Raw genomic sequence first — 24041 nt, forward strand, 5'->3', positions numbered from 1 at the left:
AGCTCAGCGAGGAACTGAAGTGACAAATTGTTCCCAGGTTGAGAGGACACAGCTGGGCTGCCTACATGAATTTGGTCTCTGGGTCCCCCACTCCCTGGTCATGAGCGGGCAACAGTCCCAGCAAGTGCCATGGTTTCCACCTGGCGAAGGAAGGGGACCTCCAAAACTCCTTGTGGCCAGATCTCCTGTTTTCAATTATGGCCACCCGACGCAGCATCCGAATAGCCCTGTGGTGACCTGAGGCGTATCCAGCCAGGGTACCAGCTGCTGTTTGGAGACCACTTGCTGGAGGAGGAGGAGATGAAGATGGTGAAAAGAAAAAATCCAGGACACCAGAACTCTGTTCTCTTCCCCCCCTTGCCTGCCCCCACGTCTCCAAAGCGAGCAGCCGCTTCTGCCAGCGAGGATTAGATGACAAATCCCATCGTCTTATCTGGGCAATGACAGCCACTGTTTAGTCCCAACACTGGACACTGCTATTTAGCAGGAGAGAGAGAGAGAAAAAAAAGAGAGAGATGGCTTTTTTTTATAAGACAACGGCTTAGGGTTTTCTCGAGTTACCATCCTGCTTTGCAATGCTCTCGCTTCAGCATGAAATATTCACGGGATTATCTTGTAATCAACGGTCTCTAATCAAAGCGCAGCTATCAGCTCTTGTCGAGCCTTGAACCCGAAAGCAATGCCAAGGTCACCGGGCACGCGGGAAAGACCTACAACACCACTCCAGAGAAACTCTATTACTCTTTGCCTTCGCAGACTCTCACCGTCATTTGTTCAGTTCCCTTTCGGCAATCCAGAAAATGTTTCATTGCAAACTGTGTACACCCCTTTATTTTCATGATGTTACACATGACTTGTGTTGTTGTTGTTGTTGTTTTTGTAAGGGACGGGCGGGCCTCCATGGATTTGGAGATGGAGAGAAACTGATCCTGGCTTAATCCTACCAAGATTGTATGGCTGTTGATTTTAGGAGCTGCTAGATCCAGGGATTAAGTGTGTTTGTGTGTGGGGGGGGGGCAGGAATGGAAGGGTTTCATCTTCTCATTCAAGGGTTGTATGCAATCTGAGAATATTTTTGGACAAATAACTCCTGCTCAAATGGAGGAGGTAATTGTGGCCAAGAAGACTTTGCACAGCAATTTTATTATTTTATTTTAATTTTATTTTGTTATTATTTTCTGCCGCCAATAGCCTCCCACCGACCAGTTCGCTCGCACAGAGAGGGCCTCCTCAGGGTGCTGTCGGCCAGACAGTGCCAGCTGGCGACCCCCAGGGGGAGAGCCTTCTCTGTGGCAGCGCCTGCTCTCTGGAATGACCTGCCCCCTGAGATACGCACGATATCAGACCTCCAGACTTTTCGTCGGGCCCTGAAAACACACTTATTCCATCTAGCCGGCCTGGCTTGATCCCATCCTCTCAGTTTTTAATTGAATTCGGTTTTAATTGGGTTGTTTTAAACTTGGGCCAAAATTATTTGTTTTTTAAAATGTTTTTTAAATTTTATATGCTATGTTTTATCTTGGCTGTACACCGCCCTGAGTCCCGCAGGAGAAGGGCGGTATAGAAATAAAATAAAATAAATACATAAATAAATTTTATTACCTGATTTTATTTTATTTTTTAATTTTATCGATTTATTTTAATTTTATTTAATTTTCTTAATTTTACTTTATTTTACTCTATTTGACTATTTTTATTTTATTCTATTTTATATTTTATTGATTTTATTGATCTTATTTTTTATTTATCGAAATTATTTCCTCCCCCCCCTACCCCCCGGTCAAGACAACTCTGAACGCCTTCCAGCAAAGATAAAATGAGACAACCATTTGAAGATTATAAATACAAAAGGAGATTAAATTACGGAAATTAAAATAAACTAAACAAGAAGGGCTGTCACTCAAGAAAAGGAAACACGTTATGTATTTAATTTTTTCCCTTTAGCTAATAAGGAGTACGTAATCTGTAAAATTTATGTTTTGCTCCTTTTAGTGATTTAGCAAGTGGCCAACAGTTAACACTAGATGGCAGCAGAGGATTCAGGGTTTGGGGATCTCTTTGCTGCCTTCTGGTGGCTGTGGGTAGTTCTGCAGCCCAGGTCTTTGGTCTACATCAGAGGGAATCAGTCCAGACACAGCTGGATGGAAACTGTCAATGAAATGGATTAGTTGTGGCCATAGTTGTGGACAACTGCTGCCCAAAAGATTAGACCGAAAATTTGCCTACATATTAATCCCATCTGCAGAGCCTGGCTTCCCTCCTGTTCCACTTGGATTGAAACTCCCACTGAGAGTAAACCTAGACATTTTCCACCCACAAATGTGCTCATGTAGTAAAAATGGATGCCAAATATCCAAGCTTCCAACCATTCCAGGCTCCTTGCGCCAAATAAATCATGGCCATTCATTATTCACAAACAAGTCATTAGGACAAACAACTAGCATCAATTAAAAACAATTAGAAATTAAACTGGCTTTGACAGTCATAAAACCCAAATTAAATTAAGTTTGGAAAAGGCCAGCAGCCCAATGAAATAAGATTTTAGACGTCAAATGCACAATGAAAAAAAACCCGCCTTAGCTACCCACTGAAGAGCATGCAATTGGGGCCGTATCTGAACCTAGGAGGGACACGAAGCTGCAGGTTGCTACAGGACAAGCAGATTCTGTCCTATAGGTCAACCTTGGTGACTTTATGACTTCCTTCTCCTACTCCTCTTCCTCCTTCTCCTCTTCCTCCTCTTCCACTTCCTTCTCTTCTCTTCCTCCTTCTCCTTGCTCCTCTTCTTCTTCCTCCTCCTCTTCCTCTTCCTCTTCCATCTCCTCTCCTCCCTCTCCTCCTCCTCCACCTCTCCATCTCCCTCCTTCTCTTCTTCCTCCTTTCTCTTTTCTTCCCCTTCCTCCTCTCCCTCTCCCTCCTTCTCCTCTTCTTCCTCCTCTTCCTCTTTTCTTCCTCTTCCTCCTCTTCCTCTTCCTCTTCCATCTCCTCTCCTCCCTCTCCTCCTCCTCCACCTCTCCATCTCCCTCCTTCTCTTCTTCCTCCTTTCTCTTTTCTTCCCCTTCCTCCTCTCCCTCTCCCTCCTTCTCCTCTTCTTCCTCCTCTTCCTCTTTTCTTCCTCTTCCTCCTCTTCCTCTTCCATCTCCTCTCCTCCCTCTCCTCCTCCTCCACCTCTCCATCTCCCTCCTTCTCTTCTTCCTCCTTTCTCTTTTCTTCCCCTTCCTCCTCTCCCTCTCCCTCCTTCTCCTCTTCTTCCTCCTCTTCCTCTTTTCTTCCTCTTCCTCTTCCTCCTCTTCTTTTCCTCCTCCTCCTTTCTTCCTCTTCTTCTTCTTCCTCCTCTTTCTCCTCCTCTTCTTCCTTCTCTTCCTCTTCCTCTTCTTCTTCTTCTTCCTCCTCCTCCTCCTCCTTTGTGTTGGGGAATGAATCAGACATTTGACTCATCTCCTGCTGCAAACCACCCCATTATTCATCCCTGATTTCCAGCTCCATAGTCAGAATTCGGATAGGAAAATCCAGTGGGCTTACACTGTAATCCTTTTTTTGGGAGGGGAAGAAAGAAAAAGCTTTTGAAAGACTCTGGTTTTAATCCAATGTTTTATTGAAGCTTGTAACAGAAGCTGAATAACTCTGATTCGAAAGGTGAGCCAGACTTATTCATTCATCATAAAAGTAACTACTGAAATTAAGAAAAAAAAAAAAACCTATATGGTGAAAACCTTGTCTCAGTTCATCGTGTGGATAGACGTCCTTTGATGGGAATATCCATCCTCAGCACTACTCAATTCAAATGATTTGAATTCTTTCGGCTTTTTCAAAATACGGCACCCCTGAAACAGTCCAAAGTGAAACATCCCAAGTATGCAGTTTCTTTCTTGGCTGCTTACGTGGCTTGGATTAAACCAGTATCAAAATCCTCTCAATACCAACCCCCCTACCCCCCAAAAAAAGAAAAAATACAGTCAGATTGTACATGTTCCGGCATCTGGAGAAAAAAGCTTGACATGCATCCCCTCTCCATTAGGGGATTACGGTTGGCATTTCCGTGAGAGGCATTCACACTCTCTGGCATTAAACACTTGGTGATGGACTAGAGAGCCATTGGCGCAACGCAAGGGGACGTGCATGGCATCAGTTGCGGTAGCCGAGCAGCAAGTGCAGATGCCTTCAACGCGGTTCAGGGTTATGTTGTAAATGGCTTTGCTTGCACACTTGCCCTGAAAGAAACAAAGGCCAAAGGGTTGGAATTTAAAATCCTGATTTCACTGTGAAAACTGCTGGAAGGATGTAAAAATGGAGATGGAGACAGACTGAGCCTAGCTGGTGAAAGGAACAAGATGGCAGAGCTGAGAAGAGGAAGAGGAAGAGGAAGAGGAAGAGGAAGGGGAAGGGGAAAGGGAAGAAGAAGAAGAAGAAGAAGAAGAAGAAGAAGAAGAAGAAGAAGAAGAAGAAGAGGAGGAGGAGGAGGAGGAGGAGGAGGAGGAGGAGGAGGAGGAGGAGGAGGAGGAGGAGGGGGAGGGGGAGGAGGAGGAGGAGGAGAGGAGGAGGAGAAGGGAGAGGGAGAGGGAGAAGAAGAGGAGAAGGAGAAGGAGAAGAGGAGGAGGAAGAGGGAGAAGGAGAAGGAGAAGAGGAGGAGGGAGAGGGAGAAGGAGAAGGAGGAGGAGAAGGAGGGAGAGGAGAGGAGGAGGGAGAGGGAGAGGGAGAGGGAGAAGAAGAAGAAGAGGAGAAGGAGAAGGAGAAGAGGAGGAGGAAGAGGGAGAAGAAGGCGAAGGAAAAGGAGAAGAGGAGGAGGGAGAGGGAGAAGAAAAAGGAGAAGGAGAAGGAGGAGGAGGAGAGGAGGAGGGAGAGGGAGAGGGAGAAGAAGGAGACGACGAGGAGGAAGAAGATGAAGAAATAATAGTAGTTAACAACAGCAATGTAATAAGTGACTTATGACCGTTTTTCACATTTACAACTGTTGACGCATCCCTGTGGTCACATGATCAAAATCCAGAAGCTTGGGAACGAGCCTGTATTTATGACAGTTGCGGTGTCCCAGGGTCAGGTGATCCCCTTTCACATTTCCTGTCAATGAGGAAGCCCAATTCATTTAACAACCGGGTGACTAACTTAACAACCGTAGCGATTCATTTAACACATGCGGCAAGAAAGGTCATAAAATGTGACAAAACTCGGTTGTCTTGCTCAGCGACAGAAATTTCGGGCTCAATTGTGGCCGTACATTGAGTTTTGGTACTCGTCTGAACCATAATTTACTAAGAAATTTAGTAAACAATTTACTAAGAAACTCTTTTGCTTCCATAGGCTCCAGATCAGCAGACCTTACCTCGCAGTAATGCAGATTCAGCTGGTTTTCATTCACACAGTTGTCTACTTTCACAAATTCTAGCCTGCCTGTGGTTAGCCTGCACTCTGGCTCGACACCTAAAATGCAAGAGGAAATTTTAGTTGTGTACGCTTCTACTCAGTGATGGGATTCAAATAATTGAACAACCGGTTCTCTGCTCTAATAATTTCTTCCAACAACCAGTTCACCAAACTGTTCAAAAAGTTAACAACCGGTTCTCCCGAAGCGGTGCGAACCGGATGAATCCCACTACTGCTTCTACTGCTTATACAAAGACATAGAGATTTGCACTTCTGGAGAGCAATAAACTATTCCTTTTAACGGTGCATGGATGATCAGTCAGCAGTAATTAGCTTACAGTATTTTAATAATAGCATGATTCCTTTAAGAATTATGACGATGACAAGTTAATGTAGGGGTCCCCAAACTTGCTAATGTAGGGGTCCCCAAATTTTACAGCTAGGTGGCCTGGCTGGGGGTTGGGGAGAGGGGAACCGGGCCACACAAGCAAGGGCCCGGTTGAGAATAGACCATGGCCCGGTAGTGGGCCACAATCTGGGGATTGTGGACCCCTGGACTAATGCATCACCTTTAAACTTTTAAAAATTGCTTATACACAGAGGAAAGGATGGTGTGTTCCTCCTTCAGCCATGATACCTGATATTAGTCTGAGGCAGAGGTGGACTTCACATACTGTAGCAACCGGTTTGCCCAGCACTGGAAAAGTGAGTGTGTCCCATCCACAATCCGTGCGACGTCAAACAACATGGCAATTTGCTCGATCGCGAATGTCATCCACATATCCATGCGGTGTCAAAAACACAGCAATATAAGATAGGATTGTGCCTGGGTGGTTGGGCGGGCGGGCTCACCCACAGGTCGCCGCTACCGGTTCGCTGGAACCGGTCTGAACCAGCTGAATACCACCTCTGCTCTGAGGTAATTTAGAGCTGATAAATAGCTTTTGTTATCAGGAAGAGATGTACGCCGCAATTCGCCATATTCCTTTCAGTTCTCGTCTGCTTGAAGGTCATCCAGATAGAAAATCTCACCTCCACACAAAAGCTCAGTGTTTCCTTTCCATATGTAAGCTCTAGGATTCTCTGGAGGCTGGGGACAGCAAAAAATGTCACTTCCTGTCCAACCAGGAAATGGGCCGTTTCAGGCCTCCGGAGGGTCTCCAAGGGGATGGGGAAGGCTGTTTTCACCCACCCCAGATGCATAGAGAGGATTTGGAGCCAGGTGAGAAAGAAAAACGGGCCTTCCCCACCCCCACAGGCCCTCCGGAGGCAGGAAACAGCCTGTTTCCCTGCTTCTGGTGGGCCCAGAAGGCCCGAAAATCAGCTGGCCAGTGCACGCATGCATGCCAGAGCTGAGCTGGCGTGCCCACTGGTATGGCTACATGTGCCACCTGTGGCACGCGTGCCATAGGTTCGCCATCATGGGTATAGGGTCTCCTGTTTGAGCAGGTGGTTGGATTAGAAAACTCCAAGGGGATGGCTTGCTAGCAGAACACGGGTTGCTTCAAACAAAGACCAGCAAGGCAGGCTTGACTAAGAGAGTGCTGAATCAAATCACGTGGAAGACTGGAAGGACTTCAGATTTTTTTTTTTAAAAAAAAGGTTTTAAAAAAGTTTCGAACTGCAGAAAGTGGAAGCGTTGTTGACATAAGACTTTTCAACAAAAAAATTAAAATCCAATACTGGTGATAAAGTTCAAAGCTCTCTTGGGTACACTAAAGCTCAGAATATGGAAACCACCACCGAATGACTGATAAGTGGAGACATAATGGACACCAGGTGGGAAAACTCCCAAGACTGCAGTACAGGAATTAAATGAAACAATTTGTTCGACAAGAACCGAGACAAGCAAAAGTGAGGAGTTGCACGAGATGTTTAAAATGTCCTGCTCAGAAACCCAAACGTATGCACTTAAAAGGGTTGTAAAAGAAACCAAATGGAACAAATAATAATAATATTGCTGGTGGTGTCTAATTTGACTAAGGAGATATTGCGGGTGATGCTTTCTAAAAGCAAACTGCAAATCTTTCAGGAAATATTGGTGAGGTGGGACCATTTATTCCAACAACTTCGGAGAAACGCTGCCAAGAAAATGCTCCAAAACTTCCTGGCTTGTTCTGTTCAGAATTTTCTCCTTCAGAGGATGAAGGAAAGTGCAAGAATAGACTTGAAAAAACTGGGTAAATAGATATGGCAGGATCCATAGAGCCTTGGTGGCACAGTGGTTAGAATGCTGTATTGCAGGCTCATTCTCCTGATTGCCGATTGCCAGCAGCTTGGCAGTTCGATCCTGATGGGCTCAAGGTTGACTCAGCCTTCAGTCCTTCCGAGGTTGGTAAAATGAGGACCCAGATTGTTGATGGCAATAGGCTGACTCTGTAAACCGCTTAGAGAGGACTGTGAAGCACTGTGAAGCAGTATGTAAGTCTAAGTGCTATTGGTCTTCCTTCCTTCCTTCCTTCCTTCCTTCCTTCCTTCCTTCCTTCCTTCCTTCCTTCCTTCCTTCCTTCCTCCCTCCCTCCCTCCCTCCCTCCCTCCCTCCCTCCCTCCCTCTTATTCCCTTTCTCATTATTCTTCCTGGTGGCACAGTGAGTATTGCAGGCTGACTCTGCCCACAGCCTGGAGTTCGATCCTGACGGGCTCAAGGTTGACTCAGCTTTCCATCCTTCCGAGGTCGGTAAAATGAGGACCCAGATTGCTGGGGGAAAGATGCTGACTCTGTAAACTGCTTAGAGAGAGCTGTAAAGCACTGTGAAACAGTCTATTGCTTTCTAAGCCATGCAAGCGCAGTGCTTAGAATGTAACATTGAAAGCTAATTCTGCCCACAGCCAAGAGTTCCATCCTGACGGGCTCAAGGTTGACTCAGCCTTCGGTCCTTCTGAGGTCGGTAAAATGAGGATCCAGATTGTTGGGGGCAATAGGTTGACTCTGTAAACAGTTTAGAGAGGGCTGTAAAGCACTATGAAGCTGTATATAAGTCTAAGTACTATTGCTATTGCTATCCTCCTACATTATCTCTGAGAAAATTTGTGAGGTAGCAGAGGAGTAGAAGGGAATAAGATCCTGCTGCAAAGAATTAGAAACTGTGACTCTTTGTTGCCCTCAAGTGGCTCTTTGGATTCTTACATCCAGATCTGCTGGCCCAGTTGCTGGTAGCGGAGGTTTCATTTGTTCGTCTTATTTTATTTTATTGCTTGTGGCAGCCCAGATGATTCAAGTCCAGAAGAAATAAATGAAGCTCCGTGGAGGTAAAAATGGGCCCAGACAACAAACCCCCAGCGACTACAAAATGGGGCTACAAGTACAATGGATGAAAGGTCCTTGATGGCACTCAGAAAATGAGATAGCAAAAGGGAAACGCTGGATTTAGCAATTTGTGCAGCTGTAGACATTTCTCTTAATTGTTTTTTTCCCGGATCACATGAAACCTCATTTACAAATATGTGAGCAGAGCAGATTTTGTGTAAACAGTGAAAATTCTTTGAAATCTCTACTGCTTCCTGGCAAACATGCCTCCTTCAAACGTAGGATCTGCGTAGTTCTTCTTAATCGTTTGTTTTGCTGTTTTCTCTTCTGTCGCATTTTTCTCGCGTCCATAAACTTTTTTCTTGGATCTTTGAATATTACATTTCACATCTGCTTTGGGTAGAGAGGTTTTCTTGAGCATCTTTCCTTAAGAACCTTCATACTTTAATTCTGGCAGCCAAGATTAAAAAAAAGCCTTGTTAATTAAATTAACCGGAGAGCATCACTCAACGGTGATCGGTTAACTCAAATGCTTGAGACGAGCTGGAATGCGATAATATCTGGGCAAGCAACCACAAGAATTATCTTGGAGTTGACTTGGGTTTGGTTACAGCAATTACTGGGCCAAGGTTGGGATGCCTCCTGGGCAGACCATATTTTATTTATTGACAGATGAACCGAACAAAAGGAGAGACAAGAGAGAGGCAGAACGGAGGGCGAAGAGCTGCTTGACATTTTGACCTTGTCACAAGGGACGGTTTTCAGTGCTAAACAAATTCCGTAATTACCCGCCGTACCAATTTGGCAACCCAAAATTTTATTTAGGGTCACTGAAAATGTAGCTCTGAGGCTAATGGAGGAAAGAAGAGTATACGGAAGAAAATCTCTTTTAAGACATTTCCCAGGTTTCTGACAGTTGAGATGCCTTTTGTTTATGTATTTATTTATTTCTTAGATTTCTATGCCGCCTTTCTCCCGTAGGACTTGGCGCGGCTCACAGAATAAAAAACATATAACAATAAATAAAACTAAAAACATCCAAATGCAAAAACCCCAACAACTAAAATCTCATAACAGATCAGGGAATTTGCTGAAAAAGCCATGTCTTCAGTTCGGCGCAGAAAGCGCAGAGGTCGGGGGCCGTCCGAAGCCCGGTGGGTAATTCATTCCAGAGGGTCGGTGCGGCCACTGAGAACGCCCTCATCCTGAGGGCCACCAGCCGACATTGTCTCGCCGATGGCACCCAGAGGAGGGCAGTCCTATGTGACCGCACTGGGCGGTGGGAGGCCGGTAGGAGGTGGTCCTGCAAGTGCCAAGTGTTGTGGCCCTTCGGCTGCTGGGCCCTCTGGCAGCTGAATCGGAAGAGGAGGAGGAGGCGTGGGAGTCAGGGTCAGCATCAAGGCAACCCGAGAGCTCCGAGGGGGAAGAGGGAATGGAGCTGGCCAGTGGTGGGTTGCCCTCGGTTCGGACCAGTTCACAAGAACTGGTAGTAAAACTGATGGGAGGCCCCACCCACCACCCCAATCTGCGCATGCGCAGAAGCAAGGCGCGCGTGGGCAATCCCGTTGGGAACTGGTGTTAAAGGTAAGTAGAACCCACCCCGGGAGCTGCCAGAGAGAGAGAAAGACAGAGATGGAGCATGGGCCATCCATCAACCCTCAGATGGAGAGTCAACAGCCCCCAGGTCTGTAGGTGGCTGATGAAGAAGAAGAGGAAGAGCTGGGTCCAGTACTTGATGCACGGATGCGCAGAAGGCAGAGGAGAGGAGAGCAGTGGAAATCCGTGGGCTGATTCTGGATAAAAATCTGGTGGGTTATGCAAAATGTTCTCAAGAAAAAACTCCAATTTTTTCCTCGACTGTTTTTATTGGGCATAGTTAAGGGTTTTTCAGTGGGTGAAACAAAGTTGATATTGTATATGGTGACAGCAGCTAGGTTACTGATTGGTCAATATTGGAAGAGGGATGTCATGCCTACTATTGAAGAATGGACTTTGAAGGTGGCCAGTTTTGCAGAAATGGCGAAGATATCAGCATACTTAAAAGACCGGACTCAAAAGACTTATGCATGGGAGTGGAAGAAATGGATAGATTATGTGCAGAATAAATACCAAACTAGGAAGTACCAGATAGCTTTTAGTTGAATGTTGTGTAGAAATGTATAGTACACAGTGGGTAGAATAGTTTAATGTTATGTAGAAATGTATAGTACACAGGGGGGAGAATAGAAGGGCGGTAAAATATAATATGATATAAAATGAATTGGATTTGGATTTCACCCTGGGGAAGTCATGGGAGGAGGGGAGGGCTAGGGAGGGTTAGCGAGGGGAAGGGAAAATTTGTATTTGTAAAACTTTTTCAATAAAAAAAAAGAAATCCGTGGGCTGGTCCTTGGGATGGAAACCCCACCCTAGTTCTGGGGATAAAAGGCAGGGGGTGGAAATGAATAGATGTGACAGACAACTATTCATCTCCCAGCTGGATAGACTTGTTAGCCTGCTGTGAGGGAGAAACTTTTTGACTCCCTTGCCTTGCAACTACCAAGTCTACCTGGACCAAACCATTGACTGAGAACAGAAACCTTGCCAAGGCTCCTGCTGACGAAAGGCGTCCATATCGATGATGTAAATGCCCAGCATGACCAAGTTAGTCTCTGCAGAGGGACTGCTGAGTTGAATTGCCCAGCCCAACTAGAAGCACAGAGGAAAAAGTAACAACAGAAGAGAATATCTGTAGCTCAGGGTTGAACTATGAGGTCCTACGAGCTTGTTGGTTTTCTTGGGAGACATTTCATTACCAAACTAGGTACTATTATCATTACCAAAATAGGTAACATCAGCAGCACTGATGATCTTACCTAGTTTGGTAATGAAACGTCTACAAGAATACCAACAAGCTCAAAGAGCACCAAGGACCCGACATGAAAAAGGAAATGCCTCAGTCAGAGAAGCAGCAAGAAACATCCAGTGTGGGTGTCAACTCTGGATACACAGATGCTTTGGTAGCTTGATTTATTAATTTCTAATTAATTTCTAATTGATTTCAGAAGATGTAACCACATATAAAGGCTCCTTCTCTGGTAACATTGTATTGCTAACTAGGGCATTCAAAACCTTTGCTAGACCAATTCTTGAATACAGCTCATTTGCCCGGAATCCACACTGCATATCGGACATTAACACAATTGAGTGAGTCCAGAGATATTTCACGAGAAGAGTCCTCCACTCCTCTGCTCGCAATAAAATACCTTATGTCACCAGACTTGAAATTTTAGGCTTGGACAACTTAGAACTACGCCATCTACGCTCCGACCTAAGCATAGTACACAAAATTATCCGCTACAACATACTACCTGTCAATGACTACTTCAGCTTCAACCTCAATACACGAGCACACAATAGATACAAACTCAAGGTAAACCGCTCCAAACTCGATTGCAGAAAATATGAATTCAGCAACAGAGTGGTCGATGCCTGGAATGCTCTACCTGTTGTTACATCCTCAACCCTCCCATAACTTTAACCTTAGACTGTCTACTGTTGACCTCGCCCCATTCCTAAGAGGTCTGTAAGGGACGGGCATAAGCGCACCAGTTTGCCTACCGTCCCTGTCCTACTGTTCCCATTTATTCATATCCTTATCTTGTATTCATAATCATGTTTATACTTATTCCTGTTATCTCGTACATATTTGACAAACTGAATACATAAAAATAATAAATAAATAAATAACTGCTAGGTAAAAGGATACCCTACTAGAACTAGAAGGGAAGGATTAAGACCTCTGTACCCAGAGCTCAATTCACTGCTGGAACCCAAAAAAACCCTCTTCTTGGTTGGTAGACATCAAGATGGATGAGATGATGTTGACAGCTTGGTTGCCCAGCCTCCAATAACAACGCATCTGACAAATGTATAACCACCAACTCCCTGGGTTACTGGTATAAGTCTGCACTACTATTAATCTTCTCATCGTTCCCATCACCCATCTCCTCCCACTAATGACCGTATGACTGTAACTTTGTTGCTTGTATCCTTACGATTTATATTGACTGGTTGCTAATATGATTTGATTGCTTATTTGTACCCTATGACTATCATTAAGTGTTGTATCTTATGATTCTTGACGAATGTATCTTGTCTTTTTATGTACACTGAGAGTGTATTCACCAAAGACAAATTCCTTGGGTGTCCAATCACACTTGGCCAATAAAATTCTATTCTATTCTATTCTATTCTATTCTATTCTATTCTATTCTATTCTATTCTATTCTATTCTATTCTATTCTATTCTATTCTATTCTATTCTAGTCTAGTCTAGTCTAGTCTAGTCTAGTCTAGTCTATTGACATCTAAAGAAGAAATAAGTGGCACATGATGCGTCATGACGTAAACTCTATTCCTTATGTGTTTGTAGGTGATGCTGTTAAACTCAAAAGGCCAAAAATTGCATTATGCCATTACGACAGACATTTTGTCTTTCTGGCATCCTCGTGGCTAGGGACGCACAGACACGATCCAGTAACACGATTTTCACATGTCCCTTTCAGAGGTGGGTTTCAGCAGGTTCTGACCAGTTCTGGAGAACCGGTAGCGGAAATTTTGAGTAGTTTGGAGAACTGGTAAATACCACCTCTGGCTGGCCCCGCCCCCATCTATTCTCTGCCTCCTGAGTCCCAGTTGATTGGGAGGAAATGGGGATTTTGCAGTAATCTTTCCCTGGAGTGGGGAGGGAATGGAGATTTTACAGTATCCTTCCCCTGCCATGCCCACCAAGCCACGCCCAGCAAGCCATGCCACGCCCACTAAGCCACACCCACAGAACCAGTAGTAAAAAAATTTGAAACCCACCACTGATCTTTTCATATTGCAGCCCCATACCTGTTCAGAAATAGGAGATTAGGTAAGCAGTTTTTGGTACTTACATGTTTCGCAGCAGGTATTGCCAAGTTTTGCCACTTTACCCTAGAGAAGAAGAAGAAGCCACACGTCATTTAAGACAAATATAAAATCTAAGTGCCAAAACTCACTGTAACACCATTGCTGAAAAAGGCATTAAGAGTTATTAACCTAATCTTGCGTAGCTTCTTCTCCGGTGATATTGTACTGCTAACCAGGGCATGCAAAACCTTTGCTAGACCAATTCTCGAATACAGCTCATCTGCCTGGAACCCGCACTGTATATCGGACATTAATACAATTGAGCGAGTCCAAAGATATTTCACGAGAAGAGTCCTCCATTCCTCTGCTCAAAACAAAATACTTTATGCCACCAGGCTTGAAATTTTAGGCTTAGACAACTTAGAACTTCGCTGTCTTCGGTCTGACCTAAACGTAGTACACAAAATCATCTGCTACAAGGATGTTCAAATTGTAAAAGCCTGTAGAGATTCTTTGAAATCCCCACTTTGAATGGTGTGGGAATAGGAATGGATTTCCAGAGGGAAAAAAAATTGCAGACTCCAGGAACCATTTGCACCACTCAGGTGACTCTGAGAACACAGCTAAACCTCCAAGTACTTCAACGACCCTCTAAAAGGATGCAAATGACCAGCTGTCTGCAAGGAATATAAATCCTTCCATTCCCGACTATCCTGTCAGAGCTGAAGAAGCTTCTTGGATGAGAAGCGAAACGTCTTCAAAAGAAAAAATAAGGAAGTCCAGTTGCCTCCTGAAAAAGCATCTTTGGGACTCTTTCATTTATGATGCTCTGTAAAGCACAAATTGTACACACCGCTACAACAAATACCATTTTAAAAAGCATCCAAGAAGAGGTAGATTCCATACTCACTCCTTCAGCTAAGCATTTCTTGGAATCAAACGGAGGGCAACCGGTGATCTTCCTCTCCCAAATAAAATCTCCTTTCTGGTTCACCTTGCAAAAATGATTGTCGCACCCATCTTGGATTGTTTCGTTCGGCTGTAAAAAAAAAAATCCATTTTTTAGTTTATTTTTTTGTTACAGTGAGATGATAATAAGCCAGAGCAGGGGGTGTCAAACTGGATTTCTTTAAGGGCCAGATCAGCATTCCAGTTCTCCTCCGCGAGCCGGCGGGAGGGGCAGGGAGGGGGGGAGACGAGACAGATGCCTCCTGCACTACTTTGCCGGCCAAAATGGGACTTGAGGGGACCACGTAAGGCCCCCCTGGGACTCGTTTTTGGCCTCCATGGCCTCCTGAAGCACTCTTCCGGCCAAAAATGGGCTGTGGGGGGGCCGCACGAGGCCCCTCGTGGCCCATTTTCGGCCTGCAAAGTGCTGCAGGAGGCTGTGGAGGCCAAAAAAGGGTCACGGGAGGTACATATGGTCCAGTGGTGAAATGTAAAATTTGTTACTACCGGTTCTGTGGGCGTGGCTTGGTGGGGGGCTAATGTGACTGGGTGGGCGTGGCTAACTTTTTTTTTTTTTACTTTTAAAAGCATTGTTTCTACAAGAGGTTGTAGAAAAAATGCTTTGAAAAGCCTCTGACGATCCCAGCTGAGCCGCGCAATCATCAGAGGCTTTTTTTAAAAAAAACTTTTAAAAGCATTTTTTCAGCCGAAGAGCTACACCTACACCACTTCAGACAAATGGTTATCCAACATCTTCTTAAAAACTTCCAGTGTTGTAGCATTCACACATACAACTGTACCTTTGCATTTTGTTCAGGCGATGCTGTCCAGTCCCAGAGAGATGGCACGTACAAAGAGCAAGAACAAAGTGGGTTTCAGGAAAGCATCTTTAATGCCAGTTGGGAGTAAAAGCATAATCTTGAAATCTATAAAAGTTTCCAGGCAGACTTAAGAGCCAGCTAATTAAATCAGACTCTCTTGAAAATGTTTCCTTCCCACGGCCTTCACCTCTAGGTCAACCATCTGGGCCATCATGCCTGATGGCTTAGAGTGGAGAATTTTTTTTTCATCCATTTCAGACGCCTCTTTTCCCTCACGGTAAAATAAAAATTAAAAGAGTAGCTGAAATCTCCAGATGAGTGAATTATTGCACCATAAAGTATAGTGCGAAAATGTCAGCATCTCTCGTACGTTTTAGTCATTTCACAAGATTCCAGCTGTGGCCATCACAAAAGACACTCATGAGGTCACATATCGCTCTCATAAAATAGAAGAAAAAATCCCAAAACTATGTTTTTCTATTATCGCAAAAGTGTGCCTTCTTTTTATGATCTGGTCCATCATTTATCTCCTCAACACTTTGATCCAAGGGCCTCAGTCAGTTGACATGAATATGAAGGACTATTACTCCTTCTCTTTCTAGGTTGCATTCTCCTTTGCACAAAAGTAGAAAAACAACTCTGTTTTTTTTTTCCAATTTCTTCTACATATTTGTCTAGGAAAAAAAAATACTAGGTGCACCCTCTCCCTGGAGGATCTCAAGAGGAAATTTACTTTTTTCCGTCTGAGGCAAGGCCTCTCGGGGGAAGAGGCTGTGGAAACGCTGTTCTGTGTGAAGTTTAGGAACCAGCAAAGATTCGCTAATATGTTGACTATTTTATGCACGAAAATGGAAGGAGACTTCAGTCCCCACAATGGATGAAAGGTTGCAAAAGCAGATGGAGCTAACAGAGATGACTAAATTGACTGCTATGGTCAAAAAAAAAAAAAACTCAAATATTTTTGTTTCTACTTGGAAACCGCTTCTGGACTTTGTGCTTGAGGTGGGTGAAAAAAATTCAATTTTGGGCTTTAGTGATTTGATAGATCTGTTGTTATAGAAATGGCTTTAATAGTTTATATAATCTATATAAAATCTATATAAATCTATATATATTATAAATCTATATATATTATAAAATCTATATAAAAGCCAAATACCACTCATTCATCATGAAATCTCCAGAACGGTAAAGCCTAAAAACTTGAAATTTGGCACGTGTGCTCCTCTTGGCTTCTAGGTGCTCGCTAAGAAAGGATTTTCCAAAGTGACCATCAGATCATTAGTATTTCATATATAGTATTATATTAACACGTTCTGATGCTAAGGAGTTAGATGTTCTACTCCCCCTCCCCACCTGAAAGGAACTCTGTCCCAACTGCCAGTTGCCTTATATTAACACGCACTGATGCTACGGAGTTACACATTCTACATTAAGTTTCAGGCTTTAAGTGTCAATTTAGGTTGCCAAGTGTCCAAATTTTAATCATGTGACCAGGTGGTGCTACAATGGTCGTGTGAAAAATGATCATAAGTTACTTCTTTCAGTGCCATTGTAACTTCGAACAGTCACTAAACGAAAGGTTGTAAGTCAAGGACTACCTGTAGTTTATTTTCCTTTTACCTTGAGTTTCAAATGAGGGAAAATCCCCTTGAGGAGCCTTGTTTTTTTATCAATGGCAAATATTTTGAAGACTGTTGAGAAGATGGTGAGAAATGTCTTCGCAGGATTGTTGAGGAGGGAGATAAACCGCAGGGCGAATATATATAAATTAGAAAATAAATGTTAAAACTACTGACCTTCAGATACAAAATGGTTCCATCCCTTAGTTGTATGTCACACCGAGTTGGCAAACATTTCCCACAGCAGGAACCAGAGGTTTTCTCCATCCGGTAATTCTGCAAACCCAAGGATAACGCCCAAAGTGAATTTTTAAGCATTGATAAACACTTTGCATTTAACCTCAGAATATACAGAGTTGGAAGGGACCTTGGAGGTCTTCTAGTCCAACCCCCTGCTCAAATAGGGGATCTCATTCTCCTTCAGCTATAGAAGCTATATATATATATACCAAATATATTTTACTGATAAAGAAATAAAGGGAGACTGGTATAGATCTATTTCACCTTACTAAGTAAGGGTAAGGCTGGCTGATGAGAGCTAAGAAGCTTGAAATAGATCTATACCACTCTCCCTTTATTTCTTTATCAGTAAAATATATTTGGTATAAAAAATGATTTGTTGTGGATGCAACTGCTTGAGGGCTCAAGGCAAAAGAGGCAAAAGAGAGCAGAATGCTCTCTCCCACATGTTGGAGTAGACCAGGTGTCTCAGTAAAACACTATAAATATATATATATATATATATATATGAGACAAATTCTTAGGTTTTGTTTACCCAGTTTCATCGTTATAGGCATCTTGCTTGCATTTTCCTTTAATATTAAAGGTAAAGGTTCCCCTCACACATATGTGCTAGTTGTTCCCAACTCTAGGGGGCGGTGCTCATCTCTGTTTCAAAGCCGAAGAGCCAGCGCTGTCCAAGGGCATCTCCGTGGTCGTGTGGCCGGCATGACTAAACGCCAAAGGTGCATGGAACGCTGTTACCTTCCCACCAAAGGTGGTCCCTATTTTTCTACTTGCATTTTTTTTAATGTGCTTTCGAACTGCTAGGTTGGCAGCAGAAGCTGGGACAAGTAACAGGAGCTCATCCCATTACGCAGCACTAGGGATTCGAACCGCTGAACTGCCGACCTTTCGATTAACAAGCTCAGCCACTGAGCCACCGCATCCCTTTTCCTTTAATATTACACATTGCAAAATTTGAGAGAAAAAACAGACTATCGACGGATATTGATATCAGCTTTCTTCTTGTTCGGTACTGCATTGCAGATCTTTCCGAATGAACATTCATATATACATATATGTGACTATCAACAGACAACAATATTCTCGTATTCATGTTAGGGAAATACGGAGGAGTTAAGTTTGCTTTGAAAAGTAAAGCTGAGGCATTAAATATAATTACTGTCTCTTTCTCTGAGCCAGGTTTCCCCTCATGCAATCTGCCACTCAGCCCACAAGTCCTTAAGGAGAGTGGCAGAGTTTCACGTCAATGGCACATCTCCCATGGGGACATCTGATCCCAACTGAAGACATCCCACATCCTCTTTCTTGACAACTAGTTGTTGCAGATAATAATCAGTGTAGGATCTTCTCTGCCAAAACACTTTTGCAATGATGGCATGAAAAATTAGCTCTATTTTTTTTCGCTGTCCTCTATAAACATGTAATAAGCTGTTGGAGAGGAGCAAGGTTTTATCCCCTTGTCCTTCTTCCCTTTTCATCCAGAGATTTGGACTTAGGAAGTGAGGAGTGTTTGATTCGTAGGAACTTTACTCGCACCCAACTGCATCCCTTAATAACTGCTCCTGAGATGTTACAATAACAAAACAGAAAAATAAAGGTAAAGATTTCCTCGTCCACTCATGTCTAACTCTACGGGGTAGTGTCAGTAATGGGTTTCAGCCGGTTTGGGCCAGTTCTGGCGAACCGGTAGTTAAATTGTTGGCTGGCACCATCCGTCCCCTCCCTGTCCCTTCCAGGAGTCCTCACGTGTCCCATTTTGGCTCCCAGGTAAGTGCAGGAGGCCCAAAATGGGGCACACGGGTGGGTGAGGGCTCCCACGGCCCATTTGCACTCCCCGGAGGCTTCAGGAAGGCCTACTAGGCCCAAAACAGGGCATGAAAGGGTGTGGCATGGCCCCCTGCAGCCTGTTTTTGCTCCCAGGAGGCTTCAGGGAGGCCTACTAGGTCCAAAACGGGGCGCAGGAGAGCGGTGCCCCCCCACAGCCCATTGTTGCTCCCAGGGGGGTTCAGGAGGCCGAGTGCTTCCTGTCACACCTCTGACCACACCCACCATGGCCACACCCACCCAGCTGGTCATTAGGGCAGAGAACCAGTTGTTAAATTATTTGAATCCCACCACTGGTAGTGTTCATCTCCGTTTCCTAGCTGAGGGAGCCACCATTGTCCAAATGTGGCCAGAATGACTGTACAGCAAGGCACATAGAATAATGTTACCTTCCCACCAAAGTGGTACCTATTTATCTACTCGCATTTGCAAGTTTTGAATGGCTAGGTTGGTAGAAGCTGAGGCAAGGAATGGGAGCTTATCCCACCCTGTGGTGCTTGGGTCTCGAACCGCCAACCTTTCAGTTTAGCAGAGGTGGCCAAATTGACTGCTTTGGTCAAAGAAAAAAAAAATATAATTACTTTTGTTTCTACTTGGAAACCGCTTCTGCTTGAGGTGGGGGGGAAAAATGAAAGTTTGATTTTGGGTTTTGCCAATTAATAGGTTTGTTGTTAGAGAAATGGCTAGTTTATGTTATTATGTAAAAGTTAAAAGTCGAGGTTTGATGCTATTATCTTATTCTGCTGCACCAAAGGGAGTTGGAAGTCAATGGCTTCTGTTGCTTTTTTCTCTTTTCTCTTTTCCTTTTTCTTCTCTTCCCTTTTTCCTCCCTTATTTTCCTCCCTATTTTTTTGTACTTTTTGTCTTTTATATTATAAACTAATAAATAAAAATACCATGTTTCCTGGAAAATAAGACCCTGTCTTATATTTTTTTGAACCCCGAAATAAACGCTTGGCCTTATTTTCGGGGAGGTCTTATTATTTTGGGGTGCGTGGAGCAAGATGGGGCTCCTCTTGCCATCTTACCTGATTTTCAGCTCTGTTTCCCTAACCCTAACCAGAGGAAATGACGGGGACCAGCTGCACATGTGCTTTAATATTTTCAGGGAGGGCTTATTTTCAGGGGGGGGGGCTTATTTTAGCACATGCGCTCAAAAGCCCGATTAGACTTATTATCAGAGGATGTCTTATTTTGGGGGAAACAGGGTATGTAAGAGAATTGCCAATTTTTCAGTTGACAAGCCCAGGGTCTTAACCACTAGGCTACCATGCCCCTTAACAACAAAGAGGATCAAGTCAAAAATCAAAAAGTGGCTACCCAACATGGAAAAGACAGTGTGATGTAGTGCTAAGAGCATTGGGGAGATCCAGTTTTAAATCTCACTGAGATCTGTTCTCTCAGCTTAACCCAGGAATGGAATAAATGCAGGATTACGTGGCAAAGTTCCATGAGATCTGAAAAGTAAACAGCCCAAACACGGAGAGCTTTTATCGTTTTTCTTCTTGTTCTTTTTAAAAAACCTAAAATAGTTTTAATTTGCAGCTTCCAGCTGCAATATCCTACGTTTATTCAGAAACCAGGAAAAATAAAGGTCTGTGAAAAAAACTAACTTAATTAATGGCATTATCAAATTAAAAGCTTTGATTTCTTTTCATCAGCATGACCTAATCAAGGACATTACAAAGGGACATTCATGCTCATTTTATTTTAAAATGAAAAAAAAAGATGCAGTGGCTTTGGAATTTGGAAGAAATCAGAACCTTCAAATTCAAGAAAGCTCCTTGGAGCATGAAGTTCCCTCTTACCTTGGGGCACGGTTCACAAGTAATTTTCCCACACATCAATTTGTATGTCAGGTACAGTCCCTGCTGTGTGTTACATTGGCAAGTGGTGCACTCATCCACCATCATGCGTTTCCCCGGCTGAAAAAAAGGAGAACACGTTTTGCTACCTTAGATGGTCATTCCTATCATGAGAAACACCGAGATTGGACCGTTTATCCCCCACCGCACCATTTCTTGCAAAGTTAAATGCGGACAATTCTACGGGAAGAGGAGAATAACGAGAGCGCATTGCTCAGCCAGCTATTGATCTGTCCTAGAGCAGAAGCTTCTAGGTTCAATTCCTGGGTTCGCCAAGTTCCGGCTGAAACCCTAGATTGTGGTCCACAGAAGGAGGAGGAGGAGACTGCCGCCAAAATAACAGAATAACAGAGTTGGAAGTGTTAGGTGTTTTGTGCCAGCAGTTTCTTAAAAGGCCACCAGATGGGAGCAAAGAAGGACTTTTGATCCCACTGGTGGGTCAAGGGGCTCCAGCCCCTGCAGCCCCATTGGGGAGAGTTAATGGCCCTTCAGCCCCCTCACACACATTGGTAAGGGAGGGGCCGGGGCCCCTATAAGAACCCTGTTGTGGCTCCATTACCTGAGCCTGTGTCATCGTCAGGAGAGGACTCCGAGAGTGAAGGGGAGGAGTTGGCAAGGCCTCCCTCTCCAGGACCCTCCTCTCTGGCAATGCCTTCGGTGTCCGCCGAAGGGCAAGAGATAGGGCCAGGGCCAAGCACGTCCACGCAGCCACAGATGGACAATGATGAGGGTAATGAGTCTTGGCTGGACCCACGCCAGCGTCGCAGAGATAAGCGCGTGCAACAGAAGAAAGGGCATGCCCGAGATTAGGTGAGTCACTGGACCACACACCACAGGATATAAAAGGGAGCGTGGTGGCCAGTCAAACCTTGTGACAAACAAAGCTGAAAGCTTCCACACCATTCTGCATTGCCAGACTTTTGCTTTAAGACGGGATTATCTCTGGACTTGATTGTAATTATTGAGCTGCTTTCCTTTGATTTATTTATTGTTTTATGTTTTATACTACATTTCATTCCATGATTGTAAGTCGCCTAGAGTCACACTTGGCAAGATGGGAAACATACAAGTCTGATAAATAAATAAATAAATAAATATAATATAATCGAAACAGGTGATCAGCTGGAATCTTACCGCAAGAATAGTGCCATTCAAGATACAGCCATTCACAGGTTCTGCAAGAGAGAAGTTGCATTTATTAGCATCTGAATCTTCCACAGGACAGTGAAAATCTCAACTCCATTTTTTAATTTAATAATAATAATAATAATAATAATAATAATAATAATAATAATAATAATAATAGTAATAATACGAGTTGGAAGGGACCTGAAGGTCTGACCGGGAGGATTTTTCATCAGGTTCGCCTGATTCGCCAGTTGCGTCATTCTGGATCGGGACTCTTTACGCACGGTCACTCATGCCCTCGTCACTTCCCGCCTGGACTACTGCAACGCTCTCTACATGGGGCTCCCCTTGAGGAGCACCCGGAGGCTCCAACTAGCGCAGAGTGCGGCCGCGCGGGTGGTTATGGGAGCGACATGGCGTTCCCATGTAACACCTCTCCTGCGCGAGCTGCACTGGCTCCCGGTGGTCTTCCGTGTGCGCTTCAAGGTTCTGGTTACCACCTTTAGAGCGCTCCATGGCTTAGGACCTGGTTATCTACAGGACCGCATTCTGCCACCAGTAGCCTCCCACCGGCCAGGTACGCTCTCATAGAGAGGGGCTCCTCCGGATGCCGTCGGCCAAACAATGTCGACTGGTGGCCCACAGGGGAGAGCCTTCTCTCTGGGGGCACCTACTATCTGGAATGAGCTCCCCCCGGAGATACGGAGGATCCCGGATCTACGCACCTTCCGCCGTGCTCTCAAGACCTTTTTATTCCATCAGGCTGGCCGGGCCTAATTTTTCTCTTTTTTCTTTTTTAAAACACAAATTTTAATTCGTTTTTATTTTATTGGGATGTTTTAAATCTGTCTTCGGCCAAATTGTTTAATTCGGTTTTATTCTGTTTTTAAATTTTGTATTTATGTGTTTTTATCTTGTGGCTGTTCACTGCCCTGAGTCCTTCGGGAGTAGGGCGGTATATAAATCAAATAAACTAAACTAAACTAAACTTCTAGTCCAATCCCCTGCTCAAGTAAGAAACCATACAGTATTTCAGACAAATGGTTATCTCATCTTTTCTTAAAAACTTCCAGTGTTGGAGCATTCACAACTTCTGGAGTCAAGTTGTTCCACTGATTAATTGTTCTAACTGTCAGGAAATTTTCTCCTTAGTTCTGGATTGGATCTCTCCTTGATTAGTTTTCATCCGTGGTTTCTTGCCTTGCCTTCTGGTGCTTTGGAAAATACGTTGTCCCCTCTTCTTTGTGGCAGCCCCTCAAATATTGGAAGACGGCCATCATGTCACCTCTAGTCCCCTAGCCACTTGCAACCCTCCCATCTGGCTTTCAGCAAGCAAAGTGAATGGGAGAAGCCAGATTTCCTTAAGGACTGCCTGCCACTGCAATATCCTACGGCAGCGAAAATAAATTCTGACTTCTCCCAACCTGTCTCACAAACACCGGAATGTCTTCTTCTCTAGGGGTCCTGTCTAATGTTTCACATTTAAATTGGATTGCAAACTTCTCAAGATGGTGTAAGAAGCCATGTCTTCTTCTGAATGGACCAGTCCTTACCACAGCGACAGGAAGGGCAGCATCGGGATCTCTGGTCACAGCGCATCTCTGTGGCAAATGGGCAACTGATTGGCTCCCTCGGTTGGCATGAGACATTCCTAGTCTGGATAAAGACCTCCTCATTCACACGGACACATTTGTTGATGACGCAGGGATCAGTCGGAGACGTCCATTCAGAGCCAACCTAGGAATGTAAGCAACGGTGGGTTTCAGATTATGTTACTACTGGTTCACCCCGCGCATCTCGCTTCATGCGCGCTCGCTCGCTTCGTGCCCTCACCCGGTTTGTGCATGCGCCTGCCTTCCGCACATATGCCGGGCCTTTGGCGCATGTGCTTTGCTCACACGCGTGCCTTCTGTGCATGCGCCCGGCCTCAGAAACATGCCTAAATAGGATGGCATAGAGCTGGGGTGGGGGTGGGCAGGCCCACAGCGATTTCTGCTACCGGTTTAAGCAAACCGGTTTGAACCGGCTGAATATTACCTCTGAATGTAAGACAACAGAAGGGTAGGCAGCGCAAAGATCATTCTTTCTTTGTAACTTGTTC

The 24041-nt window shown here is 44.4% G+C and overlaps 1 protein-coding gene across 1 annotated transcript in view; it reads right to left on the reverse strand.

Moving 5' to 3' along the window:
• Window positions 1–3583: 3583 nt before the first annotated feature.
• VWF (von Willebrand factor) overlaps window positions 3584–24041 on the reverse strand; it is a 197208-nt gene continuing 176750 nt past the window's right edge. The window contains exons 45-52 of the mRNA XM_070946842.1: window positions 23494–23677; window positions 21947–21987; window positions 20756–20872; window positions 17055–17153; window positions 14397–14525; window positions 13531–13570; window positions 5321–5418; window positions 3584–4211 (exon numbers count right to left, since the gene is read on the reverse strand). Coding sequence (XP_070802943.1) covers window positions 4023–4211; window positions 5321–5418; window positions 13531–13570; window positions 14397–14525; window positions 17055–17153; window positions 20756–20872; window positions 21947–21987; window positions 23494–23677 — 897 coding nt within the window. The 3' untranslated portion in view covers window positions 3584–4022. The remainder of the gene's footprint in view (window positions 4212–5320; window positions 5419–13530; window positions 13571–14396; window positions 14526–17054; window positions 17154–20755; window positions 20873–21946; window positions 21988–23493; window positions 23678–24041) is intronic.

This window comes from Pituophis catenifer, unplaced genomic scaffold, assembly GCF_029215685.1.
Source record: "Pituophis catenifer annectens isolate HBS135680 unplaced genomic scaffold, rPitCat1.0.hap2 SCAF_7, whole genome shotgun sequence".
Taxonomy (NCBI): domain Eukaryota; kingdom Metazoa; phylum Chordata; class Lepidosauria; order Squamata; family Colubridae; genus Pituophis; species Pituophis catenifer.